At 38.0% G+C, this 20,671-nt stretch overlaps 5 protein-coding genes across 6 annotated transcripts; 3 read left to right on the forward strand and 2 right to left on the reverse strand.

Annotated features, from left to right (window-relative positions):
• Nucleotides 1-741: 741 nt before the first annotated feature.
• Nucleotides 742-4,708, reverse strand: LOC106303839 (nudix hydrolase 2-like). Of its 2 annotated transcripts, none has more exons than XM_013740179.1 (9): nucleotides 4,610-4,708; nucleotides 4,040-4,247; nucleotides 1,966-2,031; nucleotides 1,735-1,872; nucleotides 1,577-1,654; nucleotides 1,460-1,510; nucleotides 1,345-1,379; nucleotides 1,163-1,271; nucleotides 742-1,078 (listed from the first exon to the last, which is right to left on the reverse strand). In XM_013740179.1, exons 2-9 carry the CDS (start codon nucleotides 4,220-4,222, stop codon nucleotides 890-892), a joined length of 849 nt encoding a protein of 282 aa, XP_013595633.1. In that variant the 5' UTR covers nucleotides 4,223-4,247; nucleotides 4,610-4,708; the 3' UTR covers nucleotides 742-889. The 2 variants fall into 2 exon arrangements, with proteins under 2 accessions (XP_013595633.1, XP_013595632.1); XM_013740178.1 differs by lacking the exon at nucleotides 4,610-4,708 and adding an exon at nucleotides 4,390-4,583.
• Nucleotides 4,709-6,170: 1,462 nt separating this feature from the next.
• On the forward strand, nucleotides 6,171-8,077 carry LOC106306628 (trihelix transcription factor GT-2-like). The gene is made up of 2 exons (XM_013743306.1): nucleotides 6,171-6,740; nucleotides 7,213-8,077. The coding sequence occupies exons 1-2, from the start codon at nucleotides 6,319-6,321 to the stop codon at nucleotides 7,913-7,915; spliced, it is 1,125 nt and encodes a 374-aa protein (XP_013598760.1). The 5' UTR covers nucleotides 6,171-6,318; the 3' UTR covers nucleotides 7,916-8,077.
• Nucleotides 8,078-8,163: 86 nt separating this feature from the next.
• LOC106306630 (nuclear transcription factor Y subunit B-6-like) lies at nucleotides 8,164-9,267 on the forward strand. Its single transcript, XM_013743308.1, has 2 exons — nucleotides 8,164-8,380; nucleotides 8,544-9,267. The coding sequence occupies exons 1-2, from the start codon at nucleotides 8,239-8,241 to the stop codon at nucleotides 9,170-9,172; spliced, it is 771 nt and encodes a 256-aa protein (XP_013598762.1). The 5' UTR covers nucleotides 8,164-8,238; the 3' UTR covers nucleotides 9,173-9,267.
• Nucleotides 9,268-9,351: 84 nt separating this feature from the next.
• Nucleotides 9,352-10,768, reverse strand: LOC106306629 (tRNA (guanine(9)-N1)-methyltransferase-like). Its single transcript, XM_013743307.1, has 3 exons — nucleotides 10,308-10,768; nucleotides 9,875-10,234; nucleotides 9,352-9,710 (listed from the first exon to the last, which is right to left on the reverse strand). The coding sequence occupies exons 1-3, from the start codon at nucleotides 10,737-10,739 to the stop codon at nucleotides 9,486-9,488; spliced, it is 1,017 nt and encodes a 338-aa protein (XP_013598761.1). The 5' UTR covers nucleotides 10,740-10,768; the 3' UTR covers nucleotides 9,352-9,485.
• A 341-nt stretch (nucleotides 10,769-11,109) lies between these two features.
• Nucleotides 11,110-20,643, forward strand: LOC106305930 (sister chromatid cohesion protein PDS5 homolog B-like). Its single transcript, XM_013742357.1, has 33 exons — nucleotides 11,110-11,420; nucleotides 12,124-12,327; nucleotides 12,413-12,594; nucleotides 12,706-12,832; nucleotides 12,928-13,146; nucleotides 13,332-13,548; nucleotides 13,621-13,766; nucleotides 13,865-14,010; nucleotides 14,110-14,259; nucleotides 14,374-14,416; nucleotides 14,496-14,687; nucleotides 14,768-14,950; nucleotides 15,044-15,198; nucleotides 15,310-15,436; nucleotides 15,533-15,682; nucleotides 15,772-15,831; nucleotides 15,962-16,098; nucleotides 16,183-16,300; nucleotides 16,398-16,532; nucleotides 16,636-16,832; nucleotides 16,923-17,076; nucleotides 17,198-17,344; nucleotides 17,519-17,605; nucleotides 17,688-18,263; nucleotides 18,352-18,438; nucleotides 18,536-18,615; nucleotides 18,910-18,961; nucleotides 19,047-19,127; nucleotides 19,250-19,287; nucleotides 19,406-19,471; nucleotides 19,591-19,715; nucleotides 19,881-20,179; nucleotides 20,287-20,643. Exons 1-33 carry the CDS (start codon nucleotides 11,328-11,330, stop codon nucleotides 20,335-20,337), a joined length of 4,824 nt encoding a protein of 1,607 aa, XP_013597811.1. The 5' UTR covers nucleotides 11,110-11,327; the 3' UTR covers nucleotides 20,338-20,643.
• Nucleotides 20,644-20,671: the final 28 nt, after the last annotated feature.

Consider the following 20,671-nt stretch of genomic DNA (forward strand, 5'->3'; position numbering starts at 1 on the left):
TTTTTTTAGCTCATTGTGGAGAGAAAGTGAGAGATATGTTGTGTTTAGTTCACAAGAATGGAAAAAGAAGAAGGGTAAATCGATTTTGGGAGCATTAAGAGCTTCAAATTGGTTGTTCATGGTGGTTGTGGTATTGATGACAATGGCAATCTTGTAATTACTTGAAGATGATGAGGGTGAGAGAGTAAAAATGTCATTTTTGAAAAAAAAAAGAAAAAAAAAATTGATGGCATTTTCGTAAATTATATGAACTCGTGGGGTGAATAGGGCAAAACCAATTTAAAAAAAAAAAGGTTAGTTTTGTGTTTGACTTTAAGTTATAGGTCAATTCTGCAAAAAGCCCATAGATGTATAGTATTATAACATTAAATTATAACTATTTAATTTATATTATCTATAAATCTAATGGATCATCTATTGTTTAAATCTAATTATTGATAGCCCAATAAAAATTTCTGGTAAGCCCAAAATTTAAAAGTTAACATTGACAAATATTTAACTATTTAGCATATAGAGGTATAATATTACAACATTAAATTATATCTATTTAATTTATACTATCTATAAATCCAATGGATATCTATTGTTTAAATTCAATTATTGATAGCCTAATAAAAATTTCTGGTAGGCCTAAAATTTAAATGATAAGATTATATATTAAATGTAACATGATTTTGTAGGAATAAGTTCATTATGTCCATTTTAAAAAAAAATCACAGTGACTTCTGTTTTAATATATAAGATGTAAATATTTTTTTATTTAGGATGGTTTTGGGTGAGAGAGTTAACATTATTCAAGTGTCATAATGTGCTTAGATAAAGAGACAGCAAAGAAACCAGTTTTGGTTAAAACTGTGAGGACTTGATTTGCTTGTTGTGAGAAAGAAGCTTAATGGCGGGGAAGGAGGTCGAGGGAGTTGAAGTACAAGTTGCCTTGTTGATCATGTTCAGAGACGGGGATAGAAGTGAAGCCTTCGTAGTCTCCGTTGGTTTTTGCAGAGCAAATTTCTGTCATATACCTTAGTAGCTCATGGTTCTGTACGAATGGTTGCTTCGTGTATTCCTCCCATGGCATCCACTGCAGGCATTTTCAGGAAAAAGAGTTTTCTTGAGTGTTAAGGTGGTAGAGACTGGAGAGTCATTGAAAGGGGAAATATGTAACCTGAGCTGCCTCTATCTCTGACTCCTGTGCACTGATCTCAAAAGAAAGGGGCTTTAGCATGCACAGGAAGAACAAATTTGACTTTTCAAAGAATGTTTTGTGGGTCTGTCTGCCAGTAGTTAAAACAGATAGGAGTCAGAGTCAGTTATAAATAAGCAGACGATTATGGTTGGAGTTGGAACCTGAACGCCAATACTTGAACAAATTCAGTATCCACCTAAAAACATTATGATCCATGATTAATTAGCTCTTGGTCTCATGTAAAATGTAAAGGTAATGCATGACGAAAAGGTTTACCCCTGTCTCTTCTTTCACCTCTCTGACGGAGCCATCATGGATGTATTCACCCTGAGTCAAACACAAAGCATCAGAGAGGAACCCAACCATGTAATGGGATTTAATAAGAAGCAGCACCTCATTGACTACTCCTGTGGGGAACTTCCATATACCTTTGCCTTTAGTTCTTCCTGTCTTCTCTTGAACCACTAGCACCTTTGGATTCAAACAGAGATGTGATCAGTCTTGTAAATGTTCCCAAAAAAACACACTGAAAATATCATCTCACCACTTACCTCTTTCTTGTGGTTAATGACAAAGGCAGCGATGCTAACGCGGTGAGATGCATTAAAAGGAAGCGTATTGTCTTCTTTGGGAAGCCAATACACAAGCATCAAGTAGTCCTTCTCCGCGTGATGAAACCAGAAGCCCTCCTACTCATATGAAACAGAACCAGTTTTTGTTATATGTACAAAAAGGGGATTTACATAAACATGACTGCAGGTTAAGCATCATGTTAACAACACCTTAACAGCAGTTTCAGCAAGACCAATAAGATGCCTCGGCAGTTTGATCCACACTCCCTTCTTTCCCTGCATACACGAAAATGTTTGTAGACAAGCTATCATACTTATATTGGAACATACTAACCGGATTATCTAAAATATAAGTAGACAACCTAAAATAACAGTTATAATAATACTTCCTACTTATAATAATCTAATACTCAAAATTACAATTTATAACTTGAACTAGATTTTGACCCGCCCTTGAAAAACCAGGTTTATTTTTTCTTTTAGTTTATTTTTATAAATTTAATTTTCATATTTGTATTTTTTGTAATGATATTTATGTTTTTGTAATTATATTTGTTTTAATTTTTTTTAATTATTATTAGTAAGAGTTTTTGAGAACTCGTGTGTTTTTTAATGTAGTTGTAAACAGTTAGATTTATTAGCAAATAAAAGATGCTGAAAAGATATGACAAAAGGCAGTTAGACTTTTTAGGAATTGTGTGTTTTTTTAGTTGTATATTTATGCAATTATATTTTATTTAATGTAGTTATATTTTAGATGCAGTTATATTTTTAAAATTGGATTCAACTATTATCAACTTGATATGTTTCTAATTTAATAGTATTGGTATCTGAAAACAAATATCAAACTCAACCCGCACCGAAAACCAAAATGTTTTTTGAAAATATTTTAAAATTTTAATTTTTAATATATTCTGTTTAATATGTATTATATGTAAATAGATTAATATGATTTTTACTAATTTTAAGTAAAATCACATTTAATAAATATTTTTAATCGAATCAACTATTTAAAACCCGTTAAACTAAATGAGTTTTTATGAATATATATTTCTATTAAAAGGTCACTTAAGCCTTGTCAAACTCTATTTTAACATGTGCTTTGTTAATTAATAAATTTAATATCTGTGTAAAATATTCAAAATGTAAATTAGTTAATGTCTAGTTGAATAAATTTTATTTTCTTAGACTGAAATATAAGTTATATTGTTGTAGTTTGAGAATGATTTTTTGAAAAATATATCAAAATTTATTGTAATTAAATATTATACTTTAATAGTCGGCAAAAAATAATATATATTATCTTTTGTAATATTAGAGAGGTAAAAATAAAAAGTTAAATTACTATTTATTTTGTATTTATTAACAAATATAAATTTTTTATAATATAATAATTAAATTTTATACTTAGAGTTAAATCGGTCCTGTCAGTTACAAATATTAATATTATTGATGCTTATCTCATTCCCCTTTACGTTAATCAATCCAAAATTAAGTATTAGAGCGCCGGTTACAAAAAATATAATTGATATTTTGATTATTAGTAAGAAAAAATGAAGTGGGTCTCGCCAGTTACAAATAAAATGCAACTGTTTCCTGTAGAAAAATTATGTAACTACCGTCACTTATAATTAACTTTAGATTCAGTTATATTCACTTATTCGGTTATATAAAAGTAAATAATTGGACATAACATTTTATTAATTGGTCACGTTCCTATTGATATATGATATATATAATTTCGACACAGTTCAGATGTTTTTATTACTTTCTGATAGGTTCATATATAAAAAACCGATCCGTCTGGAACCACATTATAACAAACAAAAATTTGGTTATTCAAGCCAACTCGAATTTGAACCGAAATTAGACCAAAATCTTTAGAACCGAAGAACATGATACCCGAATCTGATCCGCACTAGATAAGTGGAGAGAGCAAGGGTTTAATACATTTTCCACATTGTCTTTATTAGAAAAGAGAATACACTTACTTCGCAGCAAAAGTAACAAAGTGTCTCTCTGGCCCGCATTAGAATACAATCATTTTCAAGAAGAGAATGACATCCACACTTTATCACCCCCAACTTTTGCAATGATTCTATGCAATAAATTGGGGTATCAATCTCATATTCCGTACACACAAACATCATTTCCATCTAATTATCACCACCTAATCTTAACTACCAGGAAATGGAAACCGCCGGTTATAGAAAATTTCTTGATCATTCTATCCATCACCATCAGAGCAAATCTAACAAGAGGTGAAAAGAAGAAGAGAGAGCACCTGAAGAGTCCAGTTAGAGAGAGAGGTTCGGAGAAGTGCAGAGAAGGCGGAAGGATCCATGGGATGACTTATCTCCGTCACCACGCCACCGTACTTGTCTTCAACACCCGGAAGCATTGTAACGCTGCCGTTTGCCTCCTCGGCGGCCATCTGGTTCGTGGAGGAAGAAGAACAAGTAGACATTTATATGTTCCTCGTCGTGGAACAACTGTGAAACGCAGACTCCCATTAGTTGGCTTCATCAACAATTTGATAAAACCGTAGCTTTTTTTTGCTAAATGGCTACTCATAAAAATAACACAAGTTCAAACTCAATGACACAAGACTGGGAAATAACTGAAAGATCGAACCTAATCTGCTAGATTGAAGGATTAGATATAGAAATCCTGTTTGGAAAGTAATGGCACTTCCTGTTCTCCTTAGCGTATGAAATCAGTTTTTTTTTTAAATAACGAACTTTCTGCCTCGAATCTGATTTTTATAATACTATCTATGATTAAAATCAAAAATTTAATGGAGACACAAAGACATGAAAATTCAGCTGGTCACAAAGGGTTGAACGTGTAGAACCTGTTTGAAAGTAATGCAATTTCGCTTTTCCCCCTAGAGTATGAAAGCAGCCAAAAGGTACCACGTCAAACCTGTTTTCATACTCTGTTTATATGCTTTTAAAATAATGCTTTTCTTTTCAAATAAAAAACCTAAACATCAGAGTTTCAAACCGTTAATGTGATGTAGGCCTGAGCATAATATCCGTAATCCGAAATCCGAACCGAACCCGAACCGAAAAACCCGATCCGTATCCGGTCTGAAATGTAAAAAATATCCGAATGGGTCTTGTAAGGTGGTACAAAACATATCCGAAACCGAAGTGTTATTAACCGAACCCAAACGGGTAACCCGAAAAACCGAAAAATCCGAAAAATCTGAAAAATATCCGAAGAAACCGATCCGAATGTCCAAAATAATATACAATACAATTATATGAAACATGAATATATACTTCAAATATTCAATTTCATATTTATTTTGATATGTTATCTAACAATAAGTATTTAAAATTTAAATAACTACCTTAAATACTTAATTATATATAAATAAATATATGTTTCTTATGTTTTACTTTTAAATTTTAGATTTTATTTTGGGTATATCCGAACCGATCCGATATAACCCGAATCCGAATGATATATGATTACTTTATGGGTTCTATGATGTGATACAAAACCGATCCGAACCCGATGTGTTATATCCGACTCGGCCCATACTTGCAAATTTACTAGAATGGGACCTATAAAGTGTTATAAAAGAGAACCGAAATCCGAAAAACCCGATCCGACCCGAACGCTCAGGCGTAATCTGATGTTTAAGGTTTAAGTTCGAAAGATAATATGCTGATTAGTTTTTGGATTGTTTGACACGGTTAACAGAAAAAAGGATACACACAATTTTACTCTTGATTTCTCACAACTGTATGCCATATGGATTTTTTTTCAACTAGCATCATATATTAAGTTATACTACTAGATTGATAGAATAATTATCCGAGAGGTCGTTACTATTAACATGACTTATAAATTATAATGGAAAAGTTTTAACTAAGGAATTAATACACTCATTTAGACTACATGGATCTGGACCAGACCTAAACACTAGCCAATTTAACATTTTCTGGTCCCTAAATTTTTGGTCTACAAATTGTAAAAAGATTGTTTAAATTATTATTTTTTTGCTATATTTTTTTTTGCAATATTTCAACCTTCTAATTTCATGATCGACCCTAAATTGGATTAAACTGAACTTAAATTTTACAAATCTATATAAAAAAACTAAGAAATCTAAATCCACACAGAAGACGGGCCAATCTATTGGAACCTTGATTAATTTCAGCAAATTCATGCAGTCCATTTCGGATATAACTGTAATCATCTTTTTCTAACTAAGGCTAATTAATTTCATGGCCCAGAGGCCAGAGGAAAGAAAATAAAGTGTGCATCTCCGTGGCCTGCGCTGAGCCACACGCCAAAAGTGTTCTGCCTCGACACGAAACTACATGCAAATTACATATACTACTAGCGTATATCCGGGTTTAGCCGGGTCGTAGGACCGGGTAAGAAAACGACTGAACTGAAGTAAGGACACGATGGAGAGGTTATCTTGCTCGTTCGAGGGCATAAATGTAAAATACAAACTCGCAACCAGAGTTATTTTTTACCCTTTGTACTGCTGTTACTCTGTTCGGTCTGCATCTTTCACGCCCCCCATTTTTACCTTTCCTTATGGAACTTCTCGCCGGCAACTGTCGGAAACGACCCGCCGATGACTTCGCCGAGGATGTCGACCCGTTCGGTAGCTCCGAGTGGATGTACGGAAGCCGTTCACTGAGGACTCAGGGAAACGACGACGCTTTGGCCACGCTCGCAGACTTGGCGCCGCCTCCTCAGAAACTGAAACCCATCAGGTGCGTCGTCAAGCCTCCTTCTGAGGATCGACAACATCCTCTTGATATCCTCGCCGGAAGTCTAGACAGGCTGCCGCCGGAGATGGGGTTTCTCGGAGACGGCGGCTGTTTTGAGGCTCCTTTGGGTTCGAAGATTGCTGATGTGGAGGAGAGCGGTCAATTGACTCGTGGGTTTTCGAAGGATGAGGTTGAAATGGAGGTTCGAGGTCGAGTCTCTAGACGTGATGGTGTGTCTCTGAGGTAAATTCTTTTTGCATGTTCGTTTTGGTCGGTCACACTTGAAGTTTAGATCTTTTACCGTGGAAAGTGATTTACTTTTTACGGTTATTAGAGAAGCTTTGTTTGGTAGAATGTTGAACTAAACACATTCACTTTGGCGTGTGGGATCATTTAATTTTAGATTGGTTAATACATCTCACCTAGAAAGCATTCAACTTTCAATCAGATAGCTAACATATTGTTGTGGCTGTCACTAAAACTTATTACAGTGAATGTTTATTCGGGTTTGAGTGTTGTTTATACCATTTGTAAGCAGTATTAGTCTACGCTCTACATGGTGTTGTTTGATTCTGTGGAGAGTATGTTCAAATGTGCATCAAAGTTTTGTTTAGATGCTGAGTTTGTAAGGGGATTATTATTTTTGTAGATAATGAGTCTTGTTTGAGTTTTGGCAAGCACTGTTATTGAAGGAACGTTTTTCTTGGTTTGGCAGCTCGTCTGCTGATAGCGATAGCGACTCTTCCCAGGGCGGACGCAAGGCTAAAAGAAAGCGGAAAACGAGGGAAAAGATGGAGCATTTCGTGGAGAAGCTGGTTGGGAGTATGATGAAGCGGCAAGAGAAGATGCATAACCAACTGATCAAAGTGATGGAGAAGATGGAGCACGAGAGAATACGCAGCGAGGAAGCTTGGAGGCAACAAGATATAGAGAGGATGAAACAGAACGTAGAGGCACGGATGCGAGAGATGTCACGCAGCTCGTCTATCATCTCCTTCATCAAAAGTGTTATCGGTGAAGAAGAAGATATCGAGATGCCAAACCTCACTATTCCCCTTCCCAAACAATGCGAATCGGCTCATCAGAGACAAGGAGATGATGTGAAGTTTGTGTTTCCAAGCGGAAGAAGGTGGCCGCATGAGGAAGTGCAGGCGTTGATAGATAGCAGAAGCCAAGTGGAAGAGAAGACAGGGTTCCACAGGGTTGCGATATGGGATGACGTATCAGCGAAAATGAAGGAAAGAGGGTATGAGAGATCTGCTAAGAAATGTAAGGAGAAGTGGGAGAACATGAACAAGTACTACAAGAGAGTTGTGGAAGGTAAGAAGACGCAACCTGAGCACAGCAAGACTCGCTCTTACTTTGAGAAACTAGGGAAGCTTTACAAGACCAACTCAGTAGTAGACAAGGAAGAGTGAGTGAGGGGGGTTCGAGTGTAAGATTAAGATTACGTTTTTTTTCTTGTCAGGGTTTAAATTTGATTTTTGGTGTAGTTAAATAAACCAAACCTACGACTTTGTATTTGTATGATGTTGAGTTTTAGAAGGTTCGAAATAAAGACAAAAAAACGTTGTTGGTGATTGGGATCTTGTAACGGCTATGGGAGACGAGAAGAGGATCCTCGGTTACATCGACTTTGGCTGACACGTTTTGGAGGTTGTGAGGTTCTGCAATTACAAACGCTGACACTTGCCAAGTTCTTAGTATTCTTTTCTCTTTATCATCTTCTTCTTTGCTTCAAATGATTCTATATTTGGAGCATTGTTTTTTTTATATGCATGCCACAAACCTCAAAGTCGTGACATTGAAGAAGGATATGGAACGTGGAGGCTTCCATGGCTACCGCAAGTTCTCCCTCAACACCACCAATCCTTCTGAACCAGGTAGTGCCATTTTCATTTGCATGCCTCAAAACATTCTCTGATGTTGCTCTTCTCTGCACTTCTTTGCATTGTCATGTTTCTAATGTGTGCAAATGGCGCATGCAGACGTCATAGAAGCTCAAACTTTTTGTAACTAAAACATCTACTTGTTTTGTAATACCAGCGAGGTTTTTGATGGCGGAGGGGAGCATGCAGCTAGCAGAGCCCAACCAGACTAACAAAACCGCTAATGGAGGTGAAGAGGAGTGCACGGTGAGGGAGCAAGACAGGTTCATGCCTATTGCCAACGTGATACGGATCATGCGGAGGATCTTACCTGCTCACGCCAAGATCTCAGACGACTCCAAGGAGACGATCCAAGAGTGTGTCTCGGAGTACATCAGCTTCATAACAGGGGAGGCCAATGAGCGCTGCCAGAGGGAGCAGCGCAAGACCATCACTGCCGAGGATGTCTTGTGGGCCATGAGCAAGCTCGGTTTTGATGATTACATAGAACCTCTCACGTTGTACCTCCACCGCTACAGAGAGTTGGAGGGTGACAGAGGAGTTGGCTACAACGCTGGTTCCGTTGGCATGACCAGTGGCATGGTGGTCAAGAGGCCTAATGGTACCATGGGAGAGTATGGAGCCTACGGTGTTGTGCCAGGGATGCACATGGCGCCGTACCAGTATCGTCATCAGAACGGGTATGCTTACAGTGGTAATGAACCTGATTCCAAAATGGGTGGTCCATCATCAGCAGCTAATGGTTCCAGAGTTGAACTGTTTCCAACTCAGCAACATAAGTACTGAGAGCAATGGCTAATGAAAGTTGACAGCTGTTTTGGTATCTAACCCCTTAAATGAAGCAGTTTCTGAATTTAAGTTATAAGCAAAAACAATGATGCTTTGTCTCTGTTTATGTTCACCTTGAATGAACCTGGTGTTTTCATCTGATCCATCTTGTGGAAAAGTGTGTCAATAAAGAATTAGGTTTCCAAACAGTGTGCGTGTGAAACTTGTCACAACATAAAGAAATCGAGTGTGAAAATTTTGTAGAGTCTTGACTCAACATATAAAGTGTTCAACAGGAAATAGAAACAAATATCAAATGCATAATCTTCATCTAACTACCACTTTCCAGAGGAACTTCAACGCATAACTTTTTCCTCTCCAGAAGATCATGTTTCTCGTCCTCATCACCCTCTTTCTCTTGATGCTCTTCAGAACAGCTTATAGGATCAACTCCAGTTCGTTTTCTCTGAGGAATCACAGTAAAGAAGGATGTTTTCCAGTCCCTCGTCTCTAGAAACTTCACGAGTATCTCCACAACTTGGTTCACAGTGAGAACCTAATTCAATAATAACCAAACTCACGTCATGGTCTTGCTTAAGAAAGTATAGGCAACAACACAGCAAATGTATTGGAGATCAATGTATTGAAAAGAGAGGAACATTTTGTGGCAATGAGGCAATTATAGTAGACTGAAGATTACAAAACGTATGGGTACATTACCTGAGAGCTAGACATTTTCATGTACTCCCCTATAGGAAGCTTAGCTGTTTTAATGCCTTGTTCTTGTGCCTTATTCATGGTGATCCCTTTGAACCGGTTTCGATCCACTAAGCCACCAATTATGTAGATACTCTTGGGGTCAAGCTCATCCAAAACAGTCTCAGAGTCAGCCGTAAGGTACACCAAACTCTCTTTCCGATCAGCCATAGCCTCAATGTAACACCGACTCTCCTTCTCTATAAACCATTTCTCAAAACCTGGAAGCTTATCAAGCTGCCTACTCATCTCCCCTTTGATTCCCGTTAGCCATAGATGACAAGGGGACGTGCTTCTCCCATTCACCGCATAGCAATACATTATCTGAACATCAAAGCAACAAACGATCAACAGGGTTAAAGTTTGAAGCTTTGTTGAAAGACACGAGTTTTTTAACCTGCTGAACGAGGCTGGAGATCTCTGACTCGGACATGAGATGGGCGAAATCTACATCTACGACGACGTTTTGACCTATCTCTTTGGCTCGAGTGAGCCGTTCCATCTTCTTCTCTTTCTCCTCCGACCTCTTATCCATCCTCTCCTTACGGAGACTCTTCCTCGACTCGATCAGCTTCAGCCTCTCTTCCTCCGTGGCGTTCGATAGAGTTTCCTCCCACTCCTTGTGCTTTCTCTCGCCTTCCTTCCTCTTGTGCTCCTTCTCCTGCGCCTTCTTCTCAGCTTTCTTCGCTTCGTATCTTTGCTGCTTCAGTTGCTTCTTATGCGCGTTCTTAGACAGTGGTTTCTGCTCCGCCGGAGGGGAGAGATTGACCGGAGCCGGTTTAAGGTGGTTGTCGACGCCGTTGTCGTCATTTTCCGTCGCCGCCGCCATTGCCGCGAAACGCAAGAGAGCAAAGGTTCGGGGAAAACAGTCGAAACGACGTCGTTTATTAGGAAAGACTTTTCAAATCTCACACTACTGGACCCTTAACGGCCCAGTTATTAAGGCCTATTAATGAATGACTTTGGATGGGGCAAATAGCAATTAGAAGAGTAAATAGAGGGTACAACTGTAAAACCAGGAGAGCTAGGATTAAAGAAGGAAACGGTATGGCTCTCACAAATGACGTCGTTTTCAGTAAGGCTTTCGCTATTGGGCCGATTAATAAGGGCTTTATATGGGTTAAAGAGCAAATAGAAGAGAAAATGAAGGGCATAATTATAAAAACGAGGAAAATGCAGAAGCGATGAGAGACACAAACCCGTAAGTCAGCAAATCGGCCTGTTGTTTTTTCCTTTGTTTGGAGAGAGCGCTCAGATCGGATGTGTTCGAAAGAGTGACTCCTCTGAACACCAAATAGAAACCAACAAGAAGAAGAAAGAAAACCCTTTTTTTCGTCTTCTCCATCTTCGTTTACAGTGCTCTGAGTCTGAGAGAAGAGCACATCGTAGGTTAAAGAGTTCTTAGTTTTCACTCGTGATGGCTCAAAAGCCCGAGGAGCTGCTGAAGGATCTCGGATCGAAGCTTGGCCCACCTCCTTCGTCTAAAGATTCATTGCTCAAACTCTTTAAGGTGATTCTTCCTCTCTAATTCTCATGAATTGTATCCTGTGGTGAACTTCGTTTAAACAAAGTTTCGATTTTTAGTTTGGAGGGAATGAATGTTCCAGCTTTGTAGGTTATCCTGTCTTGGTAATGTTCGTTAATAGAGCTAGTGTTTGTTCTTTGGAGCTGCGTTAGGGTTTCTCATGAACAAATCTGTATTTTGCGTGCCCTTCATATAAATTGTTTTTGCAAAAATTAGGTCAGATTTGAAACTTGGGTCTTGCTCCTTTCTGAATGGAAGATGCATGTGAATGACCACTTAGACTTGTCTTGATATTGAATTGTTCGGCTTTCTTCTTACTAGGTTTGCAATTTTTCAAGGTGTGTGTGTGTGTGTGTGTGTATATAATTAGCTTATGCTCATGTTAGAATGTCAAGTATTTAGGGTTCCCTTGAGTTCTTGCTATGCTGGAACTGAATAGTGTTATCTTCAATTGATAGATGCAAGAGACTAGTGCTTCCATTTGACTAAGATGTTTGTTTATCAATCACTTTGTGGAAATGTGATTTTGCTTTTGGTTGGTTGGGTTACTTTTCTAAGATACTTCTCTCCTTTAAAAGTAATCCTATTTTTTTCATCCGATGATGTGACTAAATGGTAATGCTCACTTGAAGAAGCCTTAAACATATAAACTCCCAGTGTCGTTAACTTGGTGTGTTGCTACATGCAGGAAGCTGCTGTTCATCTATCTGAGTTGGAGCAGTCTCCACCAGCAGCAGTACTGAAGTCCATCCAGCCTTTTCTTGATGCAGTTATTAAACCTGAAATTCTCAAGCATCAAGACAAGGATGTCAAGCTTCTTGTTGCAAGCTGTGTTTCTGAGATAACTCGTATCACAGCACCTGAAGCACCTTACAGTGATGATATTATGAGGGTTGGTTTTCCTGAATTTTCCTCTGTAACCGTGTTCCCATACATATCCAACTGCTGATTGCTCTGTTTCTTAAATCTTGTTTCAGGATATTTTTCAACTGATTGTGAGTGCCTTTTCTGGGTTGGATGATGTCGGTGGACCATCATTTGGAAGGAGGGTTGTCATTTTAGAAACGGTTGCAAAGTACAGGTCATGTGTAGTGATGTTGGATCTGGAGTGCGATGATCTGGTGAAAGAAGTCTTTACTACATTTCTTGATGTTGCTAGGTGGGTTTCACTTTTAATCTAGCTTAATACAAGTTTTGGTTGCTTTTTGTTTTTGTTTTGTTTTTCTGTGGGGCGTCGTACTGAACGATTGTTTTATACCTGTATATGCAGAGATGACCACCCGGAGGTTGTTCTCTCATCAATGCAAAGTATAATGATTGTTCTCTTGGAAGAGAGTGAAGATATACAGGAGAAGCTGTTACTAATCCTACTCTCTAAATTTGGCAGAAATAGAAGTGTGAGCATTTCTGACGTTGGATGTTATTATTATAGTTTAGGATTTTCTGCTGTATTGTTTAACAGGCCGCTCATTATCTGGATTTATGATGGCAGGACGTTAGAGATGCTGCGAGAAGACTTGCTATGAAAGTCATAGAGCAGTGTGCGCCAAAAGTTGAATCTGACATAAAGCAGTTCCTTATCTCTTCAGTTTCCGGAGATAGCCGATTTTCCAGCAGTCAAATTGACTACCATGAGGTTATCTATGATTTGTACCGCTGTGCTCCGCAGACCCTATCTGGAATTGCACCATATCTCACTGGAGAGCTTTTGGTACGTTGTTATTCTGGTCTTTTGCCTCTATTCTGGATGTCAAACACCATCATGACTTGAACCATGCATCAGTATTTTTGTTATTGTCTATTACGTTTGAATATTTTATCTTTTTGCTGTTCCGATTCATCTTTTCTAATATATGGAATTGAAGAATACATAATGCGTACTATTAACATATACAGGCTGACAACTTGGAAACTCGCTTGAAAGCGGTTGGATTGGTTGGAGAGTTGTTTTCCTTGCCTGGACGTGTCATCTCCGAAGAGTTCAGTTCAATCTTTTTGGAGTTTCTGAAAAGGCTGACGGATAGAGTAGTTGAAGTTAGAATGGTCATCCTTGACCATATTAAGAATTGCTTGCTCTCTGATCCTTCAAGAGCTGAGGCTTCTCAAATTATATGTAAGCCTTTATTTATCATGTCATTGATATACATTAGAACTGACTAATCTTATACTGTTAATCCTTTTGTAGCTGCTCTTCGTGACCGGCTCCTGGATTATGATGAGAATATCCGCAAACAAGTTGTTTCTGTTATCTGTGATGTGGCAGTGAGTTACCTGACGTCGATTCCAATTGACACTATAAAGCTAGTCGCTGAACGGCTTCGAGACAAAGCTGTAAGTTCTATGTATCCAGTCTTGGTGTGTCAGATAGTTACATGCTAACATAAAGTCATTGGAACTCATTGTGGAACTCATTTTTCTTTTCCTATCAGATGCTCGTAAAAACATACACAATGGAAAGGTTGACTGAATTGTTCCGGGTATATTGCCTACGGTGTACTGAAGGGAAAGCAGGCACTGGCGACTTTGATTGGATTCCTGGCAAAATTTTGAGATGTCTTTATGACAAAGATTTCAGGTAGGACATTAATCTTTACCTCTTTTGTAATTCGGCCGCCTTTTCTTCTTATATATTTACGTTGTTCACATCTTTGTATATATGTTATTTGTTTTGCAGATCAGATACGATTGAACATATTCTATGCAGTTCATTGTTTCCAAGTGATTTCTCTGTTAGAGATAAAGTTAAGCATTGGATAGAAATCTTTTCCGGGTTTGAAAGTGCGGAGACAAAAGCTTTTGAGAAAATACTGGAGCAGAGACAAAGGTGTGTATTTGATGATTTTTTTCGTAGCACCTAATACTTTTGCATGATCTTTATCATCCCGTCCTTTCCTTTTTGGTATTGTAGATTGATCTTTTTTTTCTTCTTGATTGTTAGGGTACAACAAGAAATGCAAAAATATTTGTCATTCAAGCAACAGGTTCGAAAAAACTAGTTGAAGACTTTCTTTCCCTTGACTTTCGGTTGGATTTTTTTGCTTATTTTTATGTTCAATGCAGAGTGCTGACTCTCCTGAGATGCAGAAAAAGATCCTATTTGGATTCAGAGTTATGTCACGTGCATTTTCTGATCCCGCAAAGACCGAGCAGAACTTTTTGATTCTTGATCAACTGAAAGATGCTAATATCTGGAAGATTTTGAATAATCTGGTTGATCCCAACACTAGCATAATGCAAGCGTCCAAGATTCGGGTGAGAACAAGTTTGTAAGTAAACAAAAAATAATTTTTCGCTAACCTTACAACTTGGTTGTGGTTTTAATTTGTGTGCAGGATGATATGCTAAAAATACTTTCTGAAAAGCATTCTCTCTATGAATTTCTCGGCACTCTCTCCATAAAATGTTCTTATCTGCTATTCAGCAAAGAATATGTGAAAGAGATATTAGCCGAAGTCTCTGTGAGAAAAGCTTCTAAAACTAGTTCAGGAATTCAATCTTGTATGGACTTCTTAGGGGTAATCACTTGCCTGGCATATCTTTAATATTTTCTTTTTCCCTTTTTACTTATAACCAAATACACCAAATTGATGCTTGTGCATTGATTTTAGCTTCTCGCAAGTTTCTGCCCATCACTGTTTGACGGGGCTGAAGAAGAACTGATAGGTTTCCTTAAAGATGATGATGAAATTATAAAGGAAGGTACTCTAAAAATTCTGGCAAAGGCAGGTGGTACTATTCGGGAGAATCTCATTGTTTCAGCGAGGTGAAAGTCTGAACTCTTTCGATATATGGATATCTCCCGCATGGAGTTCACGTCATTTGTTAGGTTCCTACTGTTTCTAATTGATAATGTTTCTCTTATTGTCCATTAAAGTTCTGTGGACCTGTTACTCGAGAGGATGTGTGTAGAAGGTAATCGGAAGCAGGCTAAGTATGCTGTGCATGCACTAGCATCAATTACAAAGGATGATGGCTTGAAGTCGCTGTCTGTTCTATACAAGGTGGCAGTTCTGTTTTCTCATTGATATTTTGCATAAAATTATCGCTAAGATATAGTTTATGTGTAGTATATGGAATTGTAATTTGTAAATTTGCAGAGTCTCGTGGACATGCTAGATGACAAGAGACATCAGCCAGCCGTTCTTCAGAGTCTTGGATGCATAGCTCAGATTGCGATGCCGGTCTTTGAGACTAGAGAAACCGAAGTCGTTGAGTTTATTAGAGACAAGATCCTCAAAAGCGAAAGTGTATGTATTACTGATGTTTTGTTTTCTGCAAAACCTCAATATCTGTCTTTCCAGTTTTCTTATTGGAAGACGCTTAAACCTCTTTGCAGGTAGATGCAGACGAAGATAAGTTATCCTGGGATGACAAAAGTGAGATGTGTCAACTTAAGGTTGGTATCTGACAAAAGTTTTTTATAACGGATTTTTAAGTTATAGTAACAAAAGACCTTGTATCAAAGTTGATAAAGTTATTTCTCTCTTGTCCATTTAATTTAATTTTTTTTTAATTTTGTTAAATAGATTTATGCGATCAAGACGTTGGTTAAGAGTTACTTACCTTTCAAGGATGCTCATCTACGTACCGGTGTTGATGACCTTCTTGAATTACTAAAAAACATTCTTTCCTTTGGGGAAGTATCTGCAGATATAGAATCAAGGTTAGTAAACATTAGTGCTGAGCATTCTAAGATGTTATTTTCTGTAAAAAAAATTTATGACACTCATGCTCAACATCTTTACAGTTCTGTTGACAAGGCCCATTTGAAACTTGCTACTGCAAAGGCAGTCCTTCGCCTTTCTAGGCACTGGGACGATAAAATCCCGGTTGATATCTTCCACTTAACACTAAAGACCCCTGAGGTACCTTCCTTCAGTTTGGTTTTTCGATTTGCACCTTTCAAGCCAATCCTACATCTGATCTAGGTTCTGTTTTAACAAATGTTAACCTTTCATGTAGATATCATTTCCTATGGCTAAGAAAATATTTCTAGGGAAAGTTCACCAGTATATAAAGGATCGGGTTTTGGAGACAAAGTATGCATGTTCATTCTTATTTGATATCACTGGATCAAATGTTCTTGTATCAGAGGAGGTATGCTATCTCCCTCTACTTAAAACACACATATACGATGTTTATGAATTGAGAATGTTGTTAATCTAACTAACTAAACTATGCGTCTGGATTGGCATAACAGGAAAAACAGAACCTAGCTGATATAATTCAACATTCTTACCAAACAAAAGTGAGGAAAGTCTCTGCGCAGACTGATGCAAATTCAGTTTCTCCCTACCCTCAGCATATCCTTCCTTATCTAGTTCACGCACTTGCACATCTTTCTTGTCCTGACGTCGAGAAATGCAAGGATGTGGAGGAATATGAAATGATATATCGGTAAAAATATTTTTGATTTGCCTATTACTGTGACATTAGAGATCTTTTTGGTTAATATTTTATACTTTTATTTCTGATCGTATGTTTCAGACAATTACACTTGATCATTTCAATGTTACTCCATAAAGAGGAAGATGGGAAGGCTGAAGATGGTGACAAGGAACATGAGTGCGTTCCCACCATTATCTCTATCTTCCGCAGTATAAAACAGTCAGAAGATGTCACTGATGCAACAAAGTCAAAGGTTAGTAAAACATTTCCTTGAGCTTGTTCTGTTTGAAAAACAGCAATGTCATGACTATTTTTAATAACTTGCCCCTGTCATGGTGCCATGGACCTGACATTCTCATAATTTGTATAAACAGAACTCACATGCGATCTGCGAGCTTGGGCTTTCAATAATTAAGCACTTAACTCAGAAAGAGCTCGATCTACAAGGGGAATTCACGCCAGTATCACTGCCTCCAACGCTGTATAAACCTTCTGAAAAAAATGAAGGTGACAAGTCTCAGGTAACAACCGAGAACTTGTCCCTGCTTCAGATTTTTAACTTCATGATGAGCTTGCTTCAAGTGATCTGTGGCGATCTGAACTGTCTAGTGTCTTTTCTTAAATATTTACTCTGTTTAACCTCATACTTTGTACTGGTTTATGTTTGCTAACCCATTGCATTTTGTTTCAAACAGGTTGGTGAAGAGCAATTGTGCCTAGCTGATGAAACTGTCTTGGCACACTTCAGTTCTCTTATGTTGGAGAGTCATGCTGATTTATCTGTATGTTATTCAATCTTAAAATCTGAGTTGCAGTGCAGTGTCTTGTGATTTTTGTATTGATTTATATCTGTCCTTGTTTCAGGAGATACCCCAAACGACAGAGATTGAGGTTATGGATAATGAAGATAGTGATGGGAATGAACTTCCTCTGGGTAAAATTGTAGAGCGTTTGAGAGCTCAGAGCAGAAAGGGAAAAAAGAACAAATCTGTTCCGGCTGAGGATGATGAGAATGGTAAAAAGGAGGATGTCGATGTTTTGAAAATGGTGAGGGAGATAAATCTGGATCACTTAAAGCTGGATAAATTTGAATCCAGTAATGGACATACACATTCCCCTGTCGAGAGAGCGGACACATCTCATAGTGATCAGAAGGCTAACAAAAGGAGTGCTGGTAATGCCACGTCAGTAGTTTCAGTCCCTAAACGCCGGAGATCATCTTCGGGACATAGTCCTTTCAAGTTCTCAAGTGGTGGTCCACTGAAAGCTTCTAAAGAAGAGTTGCTTGAAGAGAGAGATATGGACGCAAATGTCTCCTCGGACTCGGACAGGGGAAAAAGCAGATCTTCCCGAAAGAGAAAGAAAAGCTTCTCAGCAAAATTAAAGAACTCAGAATCTGACCCGGAAAATCAAAGCGAAGATGGCAACTGCAGTGAGAGGGTAAAGATCACCAATAGTTTCAAACCGCTTATTTATCTGTAATCTAATTCAGTTTTTTGATTGAATTTTTTTTTTTAAATGAAAGCAGAGTAAGTCAGCAGAAAATGGTGACAAATTGAAGTCTGCTTCTGGATCAATGAAGCGGAAAAGAAAGAGCATCGCAGGACCGACTAAGGTGCGGAGGTTTACCTTCCATTGATGTTTATTAGTGTCACTTTATAAAAATTGAAGTGATAACAAATATTTATAGCCTGGCCTGATTTCTCGTGCAGTGCTCCACAGCAGAAAAGAAAATGGTTACTGATGAACTCATCGGTTGCAGAATAGATGTTTGGTGGCCTATGGACAAACGGTAAGCATTTTCTTAGTACTTTTCCTTGGATTGATAGTGAAAACGTGATCTCATTGTTATATTTCCTGGGAGTTTATTTGTTTTCTTTGAAGTCCTTAAAATGGTACACGAGTTGTTGTCACATATTACTCAGACGCCCATGTAAATGCACACTCTGAAACAATTAGTTTAGTTCCACAATCTTAATCACATTTTGTAACTCTAAACTTAGTTGATGCAATAATTCATTTCCAGCAAAGTGTGGTATTATATTCCTGAGTCTTACCAGAAGTTGCATCTTGGTGTAATCAACAGGTTTTATGAAGGCACAGTGAAATCATATGATTCCACGAAAAAGAAACATGTGGTAAGGCTTTAGCACTTTGATTTTTGTCTTTTTTCTTGGGTTAGTTGGTCCATCCAACTCTGAACTCTGTCCTTGTGATATGCAGATACTTTATGAGGATGGAGATGTCGAAGTACTTCGCCTAGATAAAGAACAGTGGGAGCTCATAGAGACGAAGCCCGCTAAGGTTCTGAGATTTTCTGCGTTTTGGGTTCTGTTGTTTTTTTGTCAATCGATCTTTACTATTTCTATACATCTGCCGTTCCTGTTAGCTTAATAAATATCCTCTCACTATTTCACCTTCTGCAGAAGTCCAGTGCATCAAAGCGAAGTTCTAATAAGAAAGGGTAAGACTTACACTCTGCAACTTAAGCCAATGTATCTCTCTGTAATCCGGTCTCGTTGTGTTCTTTAGTATTCTATGACGTATCAATCTTGTTCTCTTCTTCCATTGCTTTCTCTTAGATCTTCGGAGAGTAAGCGTAAGAATAGATCTGGCTTACAGAGGGATGAAGACCTGATTCCTACTACGTAAGTGAAATTGTGCCATTAGAAGTCTAATCATTCGTTCGCTTTTTGTTTACACATATACGTATCTTCTGCATTCGTGTTTAACCTTTTTGTTTTTTCCGCACTGTTGTCTTATCTAGGCCAAAAGGAAAAAGAACTCCGAAGAAAAACATTAAACGTAAGGACCCGGAAGGCACAACTAGTAGTCTATCTTTAGAAGATGAGAAACCAAAGCTCAGAACCAAGAAAAACCGATCTTCTGGAGGTAAGCTCCATTGAACTACTTCTTCCAATCCTATGCCAAAGTTTGTTAGCTTCTCCCCACTTAAATCCTTTCAACTCATGTACTTCCATAAAAAGTGTTTGATAACCTTATTACACAATGTAATGTCTTTCTGTTTCTAAGTTACTATATTTTGAAATAATGCAGTCGGTGAAGTTGCTGAAATAACAAGTGAAGAAAAAATGGAATCATCGACAGAGCAGATGGGAGAGGGCCCGAAGTATGATGGGGAGGCCGACGAAGAGAAATCAGAATCCGAAGGAAAGTCACGGAAAGAAGGCGAGGATGATGAGGGAGCTGAGTTCAAGGAGGCAAACGCAGAGTCGAGTGGGGACTCCGAGGAGAAAGAAACTGCTGTTGAGAACTCAGATTCTGAGGGGAAACAAGAGGAGATAGAAGCTGAGGAAGATGCCGTTGATGCTGAGGCTTCTGACAATGAGACTCTGGTATGTATCTACCTACCCTTTCTCTATAAAACTTACGACTAGCTTTAACAGAGAGGTGAGTAGAGTGGTTCTCGGTTCTGATCTGTGTGTTTGAATGGGCTGTGCAGGGAGCGTGGAAAAGTAAAGTGGTCAAGTCAAGCTCGAGAAAATCAGCATAGGTCATGCCATATGTAGAATAAATACACCAAAGAAGTTGCCGTGTTTGGCCTCAACTAGTATTGGTGTGTATTATCTCTGTTAAAAAAGATGCGAGATTCATAGAGTTTAGTGATACATAGTTGTTCTAACCACCATGATGGAATGGATAATAGGCAACAAGAAGCTCCTCCATATGCTTATTTGCTCATGTATTGTAGTCTCTCTGTGTGTGTTTTAGTTTGTAGGACTGTTTCATGATTTTCTTATGTAATAGTTTGAAAGCTTTCATTCCAAACGATTACTCAATACTTTGCCACTTTCTTCTACGCTTCTTGTATGCACATTATTGTTGGT

Source organism: Brassica oleracea, chromosome C7 (assembly GCF_000695525.1).
Source record: "Brassica oleracea var. oleracea cultivar TO1000 chromosome C7, BOL, whole genome shotgun sequence".
Taxonomy (NCBI): Eukaryota; Viridiplantae; Streptophyta; class Magnoliopsida; order Brassicales; family Brassicaceae; genus Brassica; species Brassica oleracea.

What these genes read in the sequence shown, in the direction of transcription:
- LOC106303839 (XM_013740179.1), bottom strand. Translation starts at nt 4,222, where the DNA reads ATGTCTACTTGTTCTTCTTCCTCCACGAACCAGATGGCCGCCGAGGAG. An exon ending in AGGTGAAAGAAGAGACAGGG is followed by an intron (nt 1,380 to 1,459) that starts GTAAACCTTTTC and finishes TAATGTTTTTAG; the next exon opens with GTGGATACTGAATTTGTTCA. An exon ending in GTTCAAGTATTGGCGTTCAG is followed by an intron (nt 1,272 to 1,344) that starts GTTCCAACTCCA and finishes AACTACTGGCAG; the next exon opens with ACAGACCCACAAAACATTCT.
- LOC106305930 (XM_013742357.1), top strand. Translation starts at nt 11,328, where the DNA reads ATGGCTCAAAAGCCCGAGGAGCTGCTGAAGGATCTCGGATCGAAGCTT. An exon ending in CATTGCTCAAACTCTTTAAG is followed by an intron (nt 11,421 to 12,123) that starts GTGATTCTTCCT and finishes TGCTACATGCAG; the next exon opens with GAAGCTGCTGTTCATCTATC. An exon ending in ACAGTGATGATATTATGAGG is followed by an intron (nt 12,328 to 12,412) that starts GTTGGTTTTCCT and finishes ATCTTGTTTCAG; the next exon opens with GATATTTTTCAACTGATTGT.
- LOC106306628 (XM_013743306.1), top strand. Translation starts at nt 6,319, where the DNA reads ATGGAACTTCTCGCCGGCAACTGTCGGAAACGACCCGCCGATGACTTC. An exon ending in CGTGATGGTGTGTCTCTGAG is followed by an intron (nt 6,741 to 7,212) that starts GTAAATTCTTTT and finishes TTGGTTTGGCAG; the next exon opens with CTCGTCTGCTGATAGCGATA.
- LOC106306629 (XM_013743307.1), bottom strand. Translation starts at nt 10,739, where the DNA reads ATGGCGGCGGCGACGGAAAATGACGACAACGGCGTCGACAACCACCTT. An exon ending in TCTCCAGCCTCGTTCAGCAG is followed by an intron (nt 10,235 to 10,307) that starts GTTAAAAAACTC and finishes TTTGATGTTCAG; the next exon opens with ATAATGTATTGCTATGCGGT. An exon ending in TGAAAATGTCTAGCTCTCAG is followed by an intron (nt 9,711 to 9,874) that starts GTAATGTACCCA and finishes TTATTGAATTAG; the next exon opens with GTTCTCACTGTGAACCAAGT.
- LOC106306630 (XM_013743308.1), top strand. Translation starts at nt 8,239, where the DNA reads ATGATTCTATATTTGGAGCATTGTTTTTTTTATATGCATGCCACAAAC. An exon ending in CACCAATCCTTCTGAACCAG is followed by an intron (nt 8,381 to 8,543) that starts GTAGTGCCATTT and finishes TTGTAATACCAG; the next exon opens with CGAGGTTTTTGATGGCGGAG.